General features: G+C 44.7%; 1 protein-coding gene across 1 annotated transcript in view; it reads right to left on the bottom strand.

Annotated features, from left to right (window-relative positions):
- Window positions 1-9,461: 9,461 nt before the first annotated feature.
- The window catches only part of GRM3 (glutamate metabotropic receptor 3), a 127,932-nt gene continuing 119,479 nt past the window's right edge, over window positions 9,462-17,914 (bottom strand). The window contains exon 5 of the mRNA XM_066589906.1: window positions 9,462-9,554. Coding sequence (XP_066446003.1) covers window positions 9,478-9,554 — 77 coding nt within the window. The 3' untranslated portion in view covers window positions 9,462-9,477. The remainder of the gene's footprint in view (window positions 9,555-17,914) is intronic.

Below are 17,914 nucleotides of genomic sequence, written 5' to 3'. Positions count from 1 at the left end.
CTTGCTTGTGCAAATGTCTGAATAAATCTGTATTACATTGGTTAAAGTAAAGACACAGTCTTTTTTATTTTATGAAGAAGTGGAAACATCTTTCCCACTAGTAAAAATGTGCTCACACAAAGATCTCTTGAGACTGAATTACAGAGAAAACTAAACATCCCCACTGTAATGAAGTGATACAGGTAGATTCACCCATCTTTGCATGTCAGCTAGTGTATCAACTGCCTTTTGATCTGGAAAAGTTGGATGGATTGTGTTCAAGTCTGTATCCTTTCCCAAAAAAGCATCAGCAATATTCAAACTTCCTCTCACACCTGAACAGAGGGCTTTTGATCCCATCTGCCCCTTTTTGGGCAAACCAGGAAGCTTTTGTCCAAAGTAATAAAATCAGCAAGTTACAGGAGATACCATAGTCCTCTTGCTCTCCCAATACACGTTTTCCCAAACTGCCTGGCAGGGACATAAAATGAGTAATCTAAGAAGTCTAACAAGACATCGGTTATTTTTTCCAAACCCGGGGCCTCCTGCAAACACAATGCATTCACTCCTGTCATTGTATGATCTCCAGAACACATGGAATCTAATACCTGCTGGACTAATAATCCTTTACATGCAGTGTTTGATGTATAATGGTTAGAAAATTCATGCTATGAAATATGGCAGCCAATGTTTCCCTCCTGGAGTGTCTCCTGAGGAAATAGGGGCAAAATATTAAATTTGATTTCCATCTGAAAGATCTGTGCATCTACTTAGTCGGCCTCTCTGTAATGGAAACAGGGGGAGGTCAGAGGTGTACCTTTAAAATTGAAAGGGTACCCTTCCCAATAGTCAGACACAGGAGTTGTGTCTGATGCAGAGTTGACCATCCTTCCATTTGTTCCTCACAACCAACCATATAGATTGGTATTTTCTATTATTTAATTTTAATAACTGTTTTGTGTTATTTTGTATGCTTCCTATCCTTTGTACATTTTCCCTTTTTGCATATTTTTTATCTAAGCACTGGTAACCTTTTTAGAATAAAGCTTAAAATGTATTATTCGTACTTGAGGTCTAAGTAATCCATAACCCTGAAGGTGTTTTAATTCTGTTTTGGTTGGTGTAAACTGGAAAAGCTCATATCCACACAGTGAGCAGAACCAATGTGGTTGACCTACCTGTCAGAAACAGTCAGTGGGGGCAGCAAAGTGTGTTGGGACATGCCAGGTGCAATTTAGGCTCCTTCTTCACAAGTATAGGAACCGAGGAGCTGGGAATAAGTCAACCCTGCAGTTTGCACTTGGGAGCCATAGTTAACAGGTTAGTGATAGTTGGCACCGTGACCCCCACAGCAACAGTTGTCACAGAATAACTACCCCTAGAGGAATATTCAGAATGTTTCTAGTTTTGCATTAGAAAAACATTCTGAAAAGTCCCCGGATTGCTTCACAGTTTTTATCATTCCTTTAAGCCGATTAAAGGCGATGACGATGACGAGGCGATGACGAGGATCCCACGACCTTTCCACAATGATGATTGCGCAAGGGCTGCAGGTCAGATGGCTTCCATTGACTTCAATGAAAGTCATCCACACAGAATCCGGCTCAAAATAGAGCATGCTGAGAATCCCCCCCTCCCATGAGCGGAAAATCGCAATTGATTTCTGCTCATGGGCATGAAAACCTGCTTTTACATTACATGCTTATGGTAGGTATTTGCTGCAGAATCCACAGGTGGATGCCCGCTCCGGATTCTGCAATGCAAATCCGTCCGTGTGCATTGGACCTTAGACTTTGAATAGAGCATCAGTACACATGCTTGTCTGCCATTTGAGCATTCATTCAAACTTCTTCTCACAACAATCATGCAGTTGAGAAGGAACAGGGACTTAGAACCCCCATATAGTGATCAGTAGGAGTTCAACTGGAGGGTTCCCAGTGGTCAAATGTTTATCAGCCATCCTGTGGTACCCTCCTCCCTTCAGATACCATCCTCCTCCCCAGGTATGATGTTTTCCATGAAAAATTCCCCCTAAAGTAACATCCTTTCCTATCCCCAAAAAATCTCCCCATCCCAAAGGCATCATTTTACCCTCTACATGTCATCTTTCCCCCCAGTTGGAAATCATTTCTTCTCTCTCTATAGAAGACAACTGTATTACCCACTTATTGGCAACATATTCTTTGGAAGCACTTGCTGAAAAGTACTAAGATCAGGATCTATCAGAATCTCTTACCAATGGCTCTCAGAGTTCCTTTGTAACCAGAAAGGAGACAGTTTGTTCTCCCTGTTTATAAAACATAGAAGTGTTGAACACCATTGCGAAGCGCTAAGGAAGTCACTTGATGCAAGTGTTATTCATCAAATTACTACGGTTGTGTTGTATTGAGAACAGAGAAATTATATTGTTGGGGTATAAGAAAGGGGTGAAGGTATAAGTGTGGAAGTGATGAGCAGCCCATCTATTGACTACCCCTGAACTGGGGAGGAATGATGTATTCTGTGCAGTGGTACAGATCCCACATACCTAAGGCCAGCCCTATGTATCCTATTACAGGGTTTTTCCAGGCAAATACTATTGATGACCTACCCTCAGGTTAGGCCATCAATAGTTGATCGTCTGGGGTCTGCCACTCGGAACCCTGGCCAATCAGCTGTTTGGGCGCCCACTGTCAGCGCCACATCATACAGGGGTATGGAGTGGAAGCAGATCACTCCAACCCTTGTAGTGGCCAGTGCTTGTAATTGCAGGGCCATGTGTGCTGTGGAGCTGATAGCATGCTCAATCAGCTGATTAGCTGGGGTCCTTAGTGGCGGACCCTAACTGATCAACTACTGATGACTTATTCTTAGAATACATCATCAATAGTATTTGCCCAGAAGACTCCTTTAATTTTTGAGTACAATAAAATATGCAGAGCCTCGTGTTGCGCAGAGTGTTAAGGCAGCAGAATGCAATCCTAAGCTCTTGCTGGTGACCTAAAGGTTGCAAGTTCAATCCCTGTATGGTTCAGGTCAGTAAAGTGAATACCCAGCTTGCTGGGGGGTAAAGATGACTGGGGATGGCAAACTACCCCGCAAATACAGTAACCCCAAGAAAACATCACAATGTGACGTCACCCTAGGAGTCGGTCATGACTCTGTGCTTGCACCAGGGGACTTTACCTTACCATCAAATATACTATTTTCTTAATTTGATGTAATGTTGGGCATAGCAAAAAAGGAGATGTGTTTAGTCAAACATAAAAATATTTATTGGAAGATTTTAAATGAACATTCTGTAGTTTATACAAGACAAGCAGCACTACCTTTGATAGATACCACCATACAGAACTTATAAAAATGCCCATTCAGAGTAGTTTGTGTAAGCTGCCAATGTCTTTACAACATTAATATTATTAGTATAACAGTATATCAAATATACCAATTGATTTCCACGTCCTATACAACACTGCAGTAATAGCAAATGAAGCATAGGTTAGTACAGTATACTGAATAGCCTACACATCCTGCAAAATCTGTTACAATTTAGAACACACATGTTGAATAATGTGACCACAGTGATTTACATTGTTTTTTTTTTTTTATTAACAATATCTCCTAGAAAAAAAACAACACTTTTAGCTTATGTGTCCTTAAGGTTAGATTCTGCAAATGCAGCCTAGTGAAGTTCAAATGCAGGAAGGTATCTTCTTCATTGTTATATATCATTCCAGATGAAAATTAGTAATGGAAAAATTATTTAGATGGAGTTCAAAGTGTAACAAAAGTCGTCTTTGTGCTTTACTTTTCAGTCTCATTAGCACTTCACGTTTGTGCTTTCTCTCTATGTGAGTGCTGGAACTTTCGGCTCTTCCAATGGCTTCTTTGAGTTCCGTTCCCATACGATTTCCAGCATTTGAAGCGGTCATTATATACTTTTACAAGGAAGAATCTGTGCCCATCTCATAGTCGGCTCAAACCATATGCAGAATATTAGATGACTATTGTAAACAACTACATTGCAAATGCTCTGCATATTGAGCAGCTGTATCTGTAAACTGAGTAACAAAAGGTTAAATTACAACACGACGCCAGAAGGTTTTTCTAGATCTGATTTACAATAAACCAATTCTCAATAATCATTTTCATTGCTATTTATAGGGGAACTGTATCATAAGGGAACACAAACCAAAAAAACAAGACTCCAGGGAAAACCAGGACAGAAATCTAGGAATACTGAAAAATGTGCCCACTGGCAGTAGAACCAAGCAAAAACTATCCCTAATATTTTACAGTAATTTGAGTAAGCACTGCTCCCCTGATTATGCCATATTTAGTTATTAGATATATTGGCTGTCTGCAACGATAGCCATTTTTCCTTCTTGCTCTGATATACAGCAATATTGATGAATATTACTGTATGATAAGATACTTAGTCTTAGTGGTTAAAATTAATTAATTAAATAAAATATGTGAATGAATGTGGAGCTATCTGGGTTTTTAGTGACTACCGTATAATGTTATTTTAACCCTTTCCAATCCACTGTCTGACCTCTGAAGACATTATGATTTAAGACTGTACAGCTCCCATGGTGGAAGACATCCGTCGGCGTTCTCTTACTGTATATTGCCAGCCTCTCTGCTGTCGGAGCCTATCCAACGTGTCACCTCATGCAGTACTGGCTTTAGCCAGCAGATAGCGCCATTGTATAACAGCAGAAAAGAGTAAGCCTCCCTAGAAAAACCAGGATACAAATTGGATTGGAAAGGGTTAGAGCATATCAAGATTACATATTTGAAAATATTAGGGATAGTTTATGTTTGGCTGTATTACGAATTGGCAAATTTTTTAGTATTCATGTATTATAGGGGAACTCCTGTGAAAACTTCTCAGTTTAAATATTCATCAGGGTAAGAAGTTCGCTGTACAGCAATTCATTCATTTAAATGGGTGCATAGCAGCAGAGTCCGCTGCTGGAGGTAACCATGTTGGTATGTAATTGCATACACAGTCAGGGGCAGACTGTTATATAGCAGGTAAGTGTTCCGCAGCAAATACCTTCCATAGCATGCAATGAAAAAGTGCTTTTTCCTGCACGAGCAGAAATCAATTGCGATTTTCCGCTCATGGTGGAAAAATCGCAGCATTCTCTATTTTAGTGCAGTGTCCACACGGACGGCTTTCAGGTCAATGGACGCCGTCCAACCTGCGGCCAATCCACAATTAACATTGCGGACAGGTCGCGAATTCTGCCTCATTGCCTAGTGACGGCGTGGGAAAATGTGTACAGTGCGTCCCCGACGGTGAGCCATCCGGAGCATATGCAGCACAGATAAAAAGAAAAGCAGACAGGGACCCGGTCGTGTGCATCTAGCCTAAATGTGTGCGTGAAAAACTGGTCGGCCCTGACCGAAAGGAAAATTAATTTACATTGATGATGGTTTCTTTTCCAGAAGACTCATCATTACATTTTCATGGTGCAAACATCATTGAAATGGGCCATAAGACTTTTCAAAGTACATGGGCATTTGGCAATCTATCAAAAATGACACCTGTTTCACCTTGGGAAAAAGTTCCCATGAAGAGATCTTCTTCACCCAATCTAAAGCCTCAGCACTAGTGATGAGCGAGTATACTCGCTAAGGGCAATTGCTCGAGCGAGCATTGCCTTTAGCGAGTACCTGCCCGCTCGAGACAAAAGGTTCGGGTGCCGGCGGCAGGCAGGGAGCTGTGAGGGAGAGCCAGGAGGAATGGAGGGGAGATCTCTCTCTTCCTCTCTCGCCCCCCCCTGCTGACTGCCGCTACTCACTGCTCCCCCGCGCCGGCACCCGAACTTTTTGTCTTGAGCGGGCAGGTACTCGCTAAGGGCAATGCTCGCTCATCTCTACTCAGCACATAATCATGTGCATTATAGCCCACAATGAAGAACTGTATGGCATAGTGAACAAGTGGTTCAGTATTGTGTGCTTCTCAATGGACTCATATGCAACATCTGATTAAACACGCTGCTATTTCTTTATGTGGGAAGATATGTGGACAGTTGTGCATAAAAAACACTTTATGCTGCCACATGCAGGATGAGAGTCACCTAGAAGTATTACATTTTTCCTTTGATAGGTACCTGCATGTATGATATACTGAACATATTCTATGAATTTACAAGCTGATTAGGTATTCATAGTGCTATGTGAATGAGAGGAGGACATCCAGGAAATGACAAAAGTTTGTTCTTAGGAGAAAAGTCAAGATTGTGCACTAGTTGCTGAACGAACCACACCTTTCTCTTGATAGACAGCTCCTTGCATCCACTTGTACACATGAAACCCTGTCTGTCAAGAGAAAGGAGATGTGGACAGCTTGATAACTCATGAATAATTGTGATTAGAGATGATTGACTGTTCATCCTCTGCTGGCCAGTGAGATTAGTTTTGGGATTGAGAGGGAGGTGACAGGTTCCCTCTAATGTATGGCTTACTTGATGAGCAGAGTCTTAAAGGGGCTGTTCACTTTCTATTGCTTTTCACAGTTTTTATTTTTTTTTAGGGTCCATTCAGACGACTGTATATTGGCTGGGTTTTCACGCCCCGCCGTTATATGGCGTCTCTCTCTGCAGGGGGAGGAGGCTGGAAGATCCGGGAGCAGTGCTCTGAGCTCCCGCCCCCTCTCTGCCCCCTCTCTACAACCCTGCACTATTTTCAATGAGGAGAGGCGGAACAGGGGCCGAGCTAATTCCTGGAACTTAGCCCCGCCCCATTCCGCCTCCTCTCATTGCAAATAGTGCAGAGGGGCGGAGAGGGGGCAGGAGCTCAGCACTGCTCCCGGCTCTTCCAGCCTCCTCCCCCTGCAGAGAAAGACACCGTATATTGGCCGGCGTGAAAACCCAGACATTCATCTGACATGTATAAAAACATGTTAGGCATCTAGCTCTCTTCCCATTACTAGTCACTACAATTTAATTTGTTATGTTAGGCCAAAATATTTTTAGCTTTTCAATATGCTGCAGTACTGTGGTAGACAATGCAAGTCTAACATTCTGGAATATGCAAATGTTTTATTACATGACATTGCATGATATAAAATGGGTTATCCGCTTTAGAAAACCCATTAGGCCCGGGAATTGTAAGTTAATAGTAGGAGAATCCTCTTTTTCCCTAATATATCAGTAAGCTAAATTCCCAGCAGATGCAAGTCGTTTTGGTGCAGCTGACAGCCGCAGTGGAGGATCGTGGAGCGTTTCCCATTGTTTTTAACGGGAAACATCGCATCGCAGTTGCATGCACCTAGCAAGCTGTGTGATGCTTTGCCGGCCCTATTGAAAACAATAGGTGAGGCACTGCAAGGCTTTCCGAGGGAGCGTCCAAAGATTGGACATGCTGAGTTTTTTTCCCCCCACACTGCAATGCAGGAAAAAATTGCTCATGTGTATGACCCTATTCATATTTGTTCAAGATTTGTGCATCTCGCAATGCACAAACCTTGTGCGATTTTATCGGCCATGTGAAAACGGCTTCAGAGTCAAGAGTGGCTAGAAAGATTGCCTTACACTCTACATCAGTGGTGTCAAGCTCATTTTCACTGAGGGACACATCAGCATTATGGTTGCCTTCAAAGGGCCGTTTATAAAGGCTCATTCAGACGGGTGCATAAGCACTCCAATTATGTGCATGAAAAAATTTGCAGCATATCCTATAGTCTGTATTAAGATTATTACAGTCAATGGGGTCACATAAATACAGTGAATGCACAAGATACTTGCATATTCACGGCATATTTATACAAGTCGGCAGGAGAAATTTATGGGACCTTGCAGGTTTTTTTTTGCACAGATGAAAAGCGCAGTCAATGCGCACAAAAAAACCCTTGAAGTTCCAAATATGCAGTGAATACACACAGTGTATTTCACAGACTGAAACTGCATATGCCGTGGGAATGAGCTCTAAATGTAACTACTTCCTAATATGGCTATTGAGCTCTTTGCCCTATGATGGGGTTTCTCCGCTTTCACCATTTTAGCACAGGGCTTCCTAACTGGGTAGAGCTGTCAGAGCTGTGCCACCACCTGTGAGTTGCCGAACAGAGCTGTGTGAAGGTGTGTGCCAGAGCTCAGAACCCAAGATGGCACCCTGTGCTGACGCTGCCCTCTCTGCTGAGCGCTGGCTGCATCCTCTGGGGAAAGTAGAGAGTTGATCCTTCTGCATCTGAACCTCTCCACAGGCCACATAAAATGACATGGCAGGTGGGCTTTGACCAGCCGGCTTTGAGTTTGACACATATGCCCTATATGACCCAGAATGTCTGTGAATTTTATGAAATTATTAATTTTTATTTTCACATGCAATTTTATTCTAGGTGAGTGTATTGTGCAATTTAGAGCATTGTTTGCTTTTCAGAAGACTTTTTTTTAACAGTAATCTCCGCTCTTTCTGATTTCTGCTTTTTAAGCATTTTTCCTTTAATGGTAGTGAAAAAAGGGCAAAATGAAAATCCTATGTTCAGTTTTTGCATGCAGTAATGTGTAACCTTTTTCTAGAACTGTTTCTTTAAAAAAATACTACGCCCAGAACTGCACTTAAAATAAAGGACAGACTGGTGGCAGTGGGGGGATACAAACTACATAAAAATGCCACAATACCAACCTCCTGCTGCCACTGTGCTCCCCGCTGCACTCCCACTTTTCTGTTGTCTACCCATGTGACAATGGAATGCCATGACAAGTTTACGGGATCTCACCAGGCCTTCTACAAGCAAGTATATTTATTTTATATAGTTTTGGGCATGGAGGACCCAAAACTATGTACAATAAATAACTTGAAATACTCCTTTAAACACTTTTTTAATTTCAATGTACAGTACTGATAATACATATTTTCCAGTGTATTTTAGGAAAAAGTGACTAAACAGTAAGTATCCAATGTACAGTACTCTAAGTAAAGTTAACATGTATTTACCTTATCTGATAATATTATTGCCATGTTTGGCTTGTTCATATGCAGGATACCTTAGAAGCCATACATTCATTTTACTTTATAGTTTCCAGAAACCTTCAAGTCAGTGCAACACAACAGTATATACGTACCAAGAAATACATGCTATAAACCTCTACAAAGGTTTAATGACTGGCTTCTTTACATTAATACTGTTTCAGTTGTGCAAAAACAACCAGTTACATCTTTTGTAACTATTAGTAACGTAAATGCATTCTAAAATTGGTTACAACAATAACCTAGCTTACAAAAATGTCATAAGAAAGTAAATAACCCATATAGTAAAAGGCATAAGCCATAATTACTTGGTGAACACAGCAAGTTGTGTAGATAACGCACCTTATTTACATGGTCTCTAAAACGGTGGGTTACATTGGTCATTAAATCAATCTAAAAAGCTCTAGAACATCTTTGTAGACAGTCCTCAAAAATAGTTTTTTCTAAAACAAAAAAAAGACAGGATTGCACAACAAAGTGCATATTTACTAACAGTCTAAAAACCTTTAGGGCAGAAATGTTGATGGAGAGCGATTATAAGGATGAAGTGGTAGAGTCTAGAACTTCTCCTCCATTACAAATGGTTGGGGTGTAATGTGCACTGGCCGAAGCTGAAAAAAAAAAACACCACATAAATGAAACACTTATGTAGTAGAACAACAACAATACAGGCAGTCAGTCACTAATTATAAGTCAGGCGTTTGATCTCTAAATAAAGAACACACTTCCCACACTTGCTTCAAACTCTAATACTGTATATAATAGGATCAATGAAAAAGCATGCATCCGCTCAGCTGATCCGTTGGGGTCCCGAGTGACTGACCATTTACCTGAAAATGCTAAGTATGAAATGTGTACAGTAACTTTCCATAATTTTTTTTATAATAAATGTCTTGGATTATAATGTATTTCTAGTGTGCAAAACTAGTGCAGATACTTCTTGGTCACTCACTATCAAACACTGAAGTAGCATACACTCATTACATTACATTGTTTCATCTCAGTCTTATACATTTGTATTACATACCGAATGAAAATCAAATCAAGTGTCAGATTAACAAGAAAACACAATAAGAATTGCATTAACTTGTAGTTTCCATGTCGTGAAGTAGTTTGGGCCACAGTAACTTGGCTGTTGGACTTCACAAGAGCACAATAGTGTAGGAAATAATAACTTGTGTGATATTTCTCATTATCTGCCTGATTGTGCTTCCTACATATTTGCTTTATTGTCTAATTTCTCATTGATTGCAGGTTTCAAATACTAGTAATTTTCAGTGATAATTAAGATTTCTTTCAAAGCACCACAAGGATAGCTGGAAGGAAAAGAGCTATTGACAGAACACTTGATGAAAAGCCTGTGCATGAATAGCATGAATAGCAAAGCATGAATTGCAAAGAGGCATAGCAATGGATAGAAAAGTATATTCAGCCTAACATACCTTTATTAATAATTACCCTTTTTATACAGGGTATGCATATTACAGAGCACTTTATATCACTGGATGTTGGGTCCTGTCCCCATTGGGGCTCACAATCTATATTTATCTATCTGTATTTTTTGATACAAGAGACATTTTTAAATGTACTGTGTGAATTTTGGGGGAAAGGGGTCATGTTTTCCCTTGTGGAAAACTGCACCAAGGTGTAGAGACTAGAGACGAGCGAACTTACTCGTCCGAGCTTGATATTCGTGCGAATATTAGGGTGTTCGGGATGCTCGTTACTCGTAACGAGTACCACGCGGTGTTCCGGTTACTTTCAGTTTCCTCTCTGAGACGTTAGCGCGCTTTTCTGGCCAATTGAAAGACAGGGAAGGCATTACAACTTCCCCCTGTGACGTTCAAGCCCTATACCACCCCCCTGCTGTGAGTGGCTGGGAAGATCAGATGTCACCCGAATATAAAAATCGGCCCCTCCCGCGGCTCGCCTCAGATGCGTTGTGAGTTAGCTTAGGGACAGTGGTATCGTGCTGGAGCTGCTGTAGGGAGAGCGTTAGGAGTTAGTGTAGGCTTCAAGAACCCCAACGGTCCTTCTCAGGGCCACATCTAATAGTGTGCAGTACTGTGTTAGCACTGGATTTTTTTTTTTTTTTTTCAAAATTGGATCTGCAGAGCATTGCGCCCTGCAATAGGGACAGAAGTGGTGGTTAGGCAGGGAGAGTGTTAGCAGTGAGTGTAGGCTTCAAGAACCCCAACGGTCCTTTCTAGGGCCACATCTATCCGTGTGCAGTACTGTCCAGGCTGCTGTTAGCAGTGTTGCATTTTTTTTTTTTTCTCTCAAAACCGGCTGTGCAGACCATTTCACCCGGCATTAATACTACAGGGATAGAATTGTGTAGGCAGGACCAGAAGACATACATTATTCATTGAATAGACACAGTGTGGCTTTTCCTTTGAAAAACAAGGGAAAAAATTCTATTTCGCCTGCCTCTGACAGTCCTCAGGGCTCTGGGTACGTGTGTGCTGCGTGCAGAACGTTAAAAAAAATCAGACGCAGCCAGCTACGTTTTACTGCAGGCTTGCACCAATTTTTTTCCTGCATGGGAAATCCCTGATCTGCTGTAGCGAATAACTTTGCATCACTGCAGTTCTCTGACACATTTGCAGGGCCACAACACAGTTATTAAACTTAGTAGTATTCATTGAATACACGCAGTGTGGCTTGTCCTTTGAAAAACAAGGGAAAAAATTCTATTTTGGCTGCAGGCTTGCGCCAATTTTTTTCCTGCCTGGGAAATCAAATCACTGGTAATACACCATGCTGAGGGGTAGGGGTAGGCCTATAGGACGTGGACGCGGGCGAGGACGCAGAGGCCCAAGTCAGGGTGTGGGCACAGGCCGAGCCAGTGCGGTGGCCAGGGGTAGAGGCAGGGCCAGACCGAATAATCCACCAACTGTTTCCCAAAGCGCCCCCTCGCGCCATGCCACCCTGCACAGGTCAAGGTGCTCTACGGTGTGGCAGTTTTTCACAGAGACGCCTGACGACCGACGAACAGTGGTGTGCAACCTTTGTCGCGCCAAGATCAGCTGGGGAGGCACCACCAACAGCATGCGCAGGCATATGATGGCCAAGCACCCCACAAGGTGGGACGATGCCCGTTCACCGCCTCCGGTTTGCACCACTGCCTCTCCCCCTGTGCCCCAACCTGCCACTGAGATCCAACCCCCCTCTGAGGACACAGGCACTACCGTCTCCTGGCCTGCACCCATACCCTCACCTCCGCTGTCCTCGGCCCCATCCAGCAATGTCTCTCAGCGTAGCGTCCAGACGTCGCTAGCGCCACAGTTTCAGCGCAAGCGCAAGTACGACGCCACGCACCCGCACGCTCAAGCGTTAAACGTGCACATTGCAAAATTGATCAGCCTAGAGATGCTGCCGTATAGGCTTGTGGAAACGGAGGCTTTCAAAAGCATGATGGCGGCGGCGGCCCCGCGCTACTCGGTTCCCAGTTGCCACTACTTTTCCCGATGTGCCGTCCCAGCCCTGCACGACCACGTCTCCCGCAACATTGTACGCGCCCTCACCAACGCGGTTACTGCCAAGGTCCACTTAACAACAGACACGTGGACAAGCACAGGCGGGCAGGGCCACTATATCTCCCTGACGGCACATTGGGTGAATTTAGTGGAGGCTGGGACAGAGTCAGAGCCTGGGACCGCTCACGTCCTACCCACCCCCCGAATTGCGTGCCCCAGCTCGGTGGTGGTATCTGCGGGGGTGTATGCTTCCTCCACTAAACCACCCTCCTCCTCCTCCTACGCAACCTCTGTCTCGCAATCAAGATGTGTCAGCAGCAGCTCGTCGCCAGCAGTCGGTGTCACGCGGCGTGGCAGCACAGCGGTGGGCAAGCGTCAGCAGGCCGTGCTGAAACTACTCAGCTTAGGAGAGAAGAGGCACACGGCCCACGAACTGCTGCAGGGTCTGACAGAGCAGACCGACCGCTGGCTTGCGCCGCTGAGCCTCCAACCGGGCATGGTCGTGTGTGACAACGGCCGTAAGCTGGTGGCGGCTCTGCAGCTCGGCAGCCTCACGCACGTGCCATGCCTGGCCCATGTGTTTAATTTGATGGTTCAGCGCTTTCTGAAAAGCTACCCCCACTTGTCATACCTGCTCGGAAAGGTGCGCCGGATCTGCGCACATTTCCGCAAATCCCACACGCACGCTGCCACCCAGCGCACCCTGCAACATCGGTTTAATCTGCCAGTGCACCGACTGCTGTGCGACGTGCCCACACAGTGGAACTCTACGCTCCACATGTTGGCCAGACTCTATGAGCAGCGTAGAGCTATAGTGAAATACCAACTCCAACTTGCGCGGCGCAGTGGGAGTCAGCCTCCTCAATTATTTACAGAAGAGTGGGCCTGGTTGGCAGCCATCTGCCAGGTCCTTGGAAAATTTGAGGAGTCTACCCAGGTGGTGAGCGGCGATGCTGCAATCATTAGCGTCACCATTCCTCTGCTATGCATCTTGAGAAGTTCCCTGCAAAGCATAAAGGCAGACGCTTTGCGCTCGGAAACAGAGCCGGGGGAAGACAGTATGTCGCTGGATAGTCAGAGCACCCTCCTGTCTATATCTCAGCGCGTTCAGGAGGAGGAGGAGGAGGAGCATGAGGAGGATGAGGAGGAGGGGGAAGAGACAGCTTGGCCCACTGCTGACGGTACCCATGCTGCTTGCCTGTCATCCTTTCAGCGTGTATGGCCTGAGGAGGAGGAAGAGGAGGAGAAGGAGGATCCTGAAAGTGATCTTCCTAGTGAAGACAGCCATGTGTTGCGTACAGGTACCCTGGCACACATGGCTGACTTCATGTTAGGATGCCTTTCTCGTGACCCTCGCGTTACACGCATTCTGGCCACTACGGATTACTGGGTGTACACACTGCTCGATCCACGGTATAAGGAGAGCCTTTGCACTCTCATTCCCGAAGAGGAAAGGGGTTCGAGAATGATGCTATACCACAGGGCGCTGGTGGACAAACTGATGGTAAACTTCCCATCCGACAGCGCTAGTGGCAGAAGGCGCAGTTCCAAGGGCCAGGTAGCAGGGGAGGCGCAGAGATCAGGCAGCATGTACAGCGCAGGCAGGGGAACATTCTCCAAGGCCTTTGCCGGCTTTATGGCTCCCCAGCAAGACTGTGTCACCGCTCCCCAGTCAAGGCTGAGTCGGCGGGAGCACTGTAAAAGGATGGTGAGGGAGTACGTAGCCGATTGCACGACCGTCCTCCGTGACGCCTCTGCCACCTACAACTACTGGATGTCGAAGCTGGACACGTGGCCTGAACTCGCGCTGTATGCCCTGGAGGTGCTTGCTTGTCCTGCGGCTAGCGTCTTGTCAGAGAGTGTGTTTAGTGTGGCTGGGGGAATCATCACGGATAAGCGTACCCGCCTGTCAACCGACAGTGCCAACAGGCTTACACTCATCAAGATGAACAAAGCCTGGATTTCCCCAGACTTCTCTTCTCCACCAGCGGACAGCAGCGATACCTAAGCAATACGTAGGCTGCACCCGCGGATGGAAGCATCGTTCTCTCTCACCATCCAAAACGGGGACATTTCTGCTTCATCAATCTGTGTATAATATTCCTCCTCCTCCTCCTCCTGCTCCTCCTCCTGAAACCTCACGTAATCACGCCGAACGGGCAATTTTTCTTAGGGCCACAAGGCTCACTCATATAATTTTTCTAAACAATTTTTATACGTTTCAATGCTCTTAAAAGCGTTGAAACTTTAACTTGAACCAATTTTTCGTTAAACTGGGCTGCCTCCAGGCCTAGTTACCACTTAAGCCACATTAACCAAAGCAATTAATGGGTTTCACCTGCCCTCTTGGTTGGCCATGGCCAATTTTTTGGATGTACATTAGTACTGTTGATACAGCAATTTTTGTGGGCCCTCGCCTACAGTGTAATCAAATGAATTTTTAGCCCACCTGCATTACAGCTGACGTTACATCCGCTGTGTTGGGCAATGCAATGGGATATATTTATGTACCGCCGGTGGCTTCCTGGCACCCACCCATGCTGTGGGTCCACAGAGAATTATAAATGCATCTGTTTCCACATCTAAAGAACCCCAGTCAGTCTGGGGCATGCAGTGTGGGCCGAAGCCCACCTGCATTAAGCACGACATTACTACCTCAGCTGTGTTGGGCAATGCAATGGGATATTTTTATGTACCGCCGGTGGGTTCCAGGGAGCCACCCATGCTGTCGGTCCACAGGGACTTCACAATAGGGAGTTGTACCTGCCTGTGTCTATGAATTAAAAACCGCGGTCTGACTGGGGCATGCAGACACCTTGACAGAATGAATAGTGTGTGGCACATAGGTTCTCCATTGCTATGCCCACGTGTGCAGCTCCTGATGGCGGTGGCACAGGATTATATTTCTCATTGCTTCTGTACAGCATTGTGGGCTATCGCCCCGCCCCTTTTAAAGAGGGTCGCTGCCTAGCCGTGCCAACCCTCTGCAGTGTGTGCCTGCTTTTCCTGTGGCAGACGCACTTATAAATAGACATGAGTGTGGCGTGGCATGAGGGCAGCTGAAGGCTGGGCAGGGACAGTTTGGTGTGCGCTGTGGACACTGGGTCGTGGGGGGGGGGTGGTTGGTCAGTATGTAACCCAGGAGAAGTGGCAGCGGAGTGTCATGCAGGCAGTGATTGTGCTTTGTTGGAGGTAGTGTGGTGCTTAGCTAAGGTATGCATTGCTAATGAGGGCTTTTCAGAAGTAAAAGTTGTTGGGAGGGGGGGGGGCACTCTTGCCGCTATTGTGGCTTAATAGTGGGACCTGTGAACTTGAGATGCAGCCCAACATGTAGCCCCTCGCCTGCCCTATCCGTTGCTGTGTCGTTCCCATCACTTTCTTGAATTGCCCAGATTTTCACACATGAAAACCTTAGCGAGCATCGGCGAAATACAAAAATGCTCGGGTCGCCCATTGACTTCAATGGGGTTCGTTACTCGAAACGAACCCTAGAGCATCGCGAAAATTTCGTCCCGAGTAACGAGCACCCGAGCATTTTGGTGCTCGCTCATCTCTAGTAGAGACTCTTATGAAGGCCATGCAATGCCCCCTGGGACAAAGCCATGCAAATTAGTGATTGAATAATTCCTCCACATTGCCACTTATTGGAAGGTACCCTATGAGTCAATATCCTAACTTTTAACCTTTCAACAGGCTTTGCAACATGACTAGGATTGTCTAAGCTAAACCAAAATATCTACGGTATTTAAAAGATATACTTAGCAATACTATAGGAACACTCTTATATCAAACATCTAGTTCCTTACTATAGCACATTCCGGTATTGTATCTTTATGCAGAATAGTGGTATAACAACGCAATCAGAAAATGTATTGATAACATTACTACGTATCAAATGTCTTATCCTGCACTTTATAGGCTGTGTTTACATTTCTGTTTTCTATTTACTTTTGGCATGTCAAATGTACCTATAGGCCCATTCACCTGCCGGAGGACGAAAGCGTGTCTTTTCGGCATCCAACAAACTGGTATGTTTTGGCATACTTTTTTTGTCTACCTAGGGGAGCACAGACTCTGTAGACTATGCTTTCCTATACAGTGAACCACTGCAAATAAGCTATATTGTACAGTGTACATTGTTTTTATAACGGTGCCTGTTAAACCCTTCAGTTGGAGGTCTGTGTTGTGGAGAACTTCTGAAGTATACATCTGATGGAAATCTAATGTTAACAAAGTCATACCTTGCTAGCCTGTGCACAAGATGACCTAGACAAACGGCTTTGACCATGGGAAAGGGCGACTTATTTTTCATGGATATATGAAAATGATTATGCAGCCATGTTGGAATAGGTTCTTGTATTAAAAAAAAATTCAGAGAATGACATTGATGGATTACACTTCCAATAGGGCACTCAGTGATATGCCAATAGGGGTTGCGCCTGTGACCAGGCCCATTTTCCACATTGCAGGCTGATTTTGCTGTAATTATTTAGTGTTGGTCTCTCACATAGTGTGCAGTGTGGCAGTGTGTGTAATATGAATCATCCTCCCGAGTCTCCTGCTGTTTGGTACTCTGAGGTGCTGGAGGTGAAGAAGGTGGTCCTGGAAGATGAATCAAGGCACACTCGCTGTTGTGTGGCATGATATGTAAGAGAGTGGCACCAACTAATTACTGCTGCGGTGGGCAGTGCAGAAGTAGAGCCATTATGAATATAATTAGAGAGTATGGAGGCGGTATTACAGCTAGAGTGCAGGGGCGCAAGAGGCTGAAATATTGCTTTGTAAGGGGGAACCTTGAGGGGCGCTGAGGCAGTAGGACAGCAAGTTTGCGTGCAGACATGAGCCTTTGTTGGAATAAATTGTCATGTTGGGTTGGATCTGGATGAAGAAGAAAAAATAGGTGACTCCAATTAGAGGAGACATCACCTGTGGTCATTGGAGGAGACTGCACTGTATCCAACTGGTATCTATTATGTGGTAGCTGCATTAGTTAGAGCTATACTAGAACTGAGATGCCGTATCTGAGCCTGTTGTGTTATAAAAACTGCATTATAGATATGCTGTCTCCGATATCTATATTGTTTTTTTTCAGGGAAGCATATTGCTGAAGAATATAGATAGGCTGTGGCAACGAAGAAAAAAATTACACCGGGGGGGCGGAAGGGGAGGAGGCCTGAGCTGTCTATTTTTCACTAGGGCTCATGAACACTTACCTATGCCACTGGGGCATTCATATGTAAGTGATAAGGGTCTGAATTTAGGATCGATTTATGGTACCTGCCAGAACATCATTCATGTGAATGTGTTTGTGCATTTACTAGACTCTGTTCACATCTGCGTAAAAGGCTCTATTCGGAGTCTACATTGCAAATTCAGGACAAAATCCTGGACAAAATAGTGCAACATGCATGGCTATTCTATCTTGTAAAATATGACAGGTGGTATGAGGGAAACCTGATGGACCTCATTATAATCAATGGGGTCCATTGGGC

Source organism: Eleutherodactylus coqui, chromosome 2 (assembly GCF_035609145.1).
Source record: "Eleutherodactylus coqui strain aEleCoq1 chromosome 2, aEleCoq1.hap1, whole genome shotgun sequence".
NCBI classification, from domain to species: domain Eukaryota; kingdom Metazoa; phylum Chordata; class Amphibia; order Anura; family Eleutherodactylidae; genus Eleutherodactylus; species Eleutherodactylus coqui.
The sequence above is the reverse complement of the archived record's forward strand: the minus strand, read 5'-3'. Positions and strand labels throughout refer to the sequence as shown.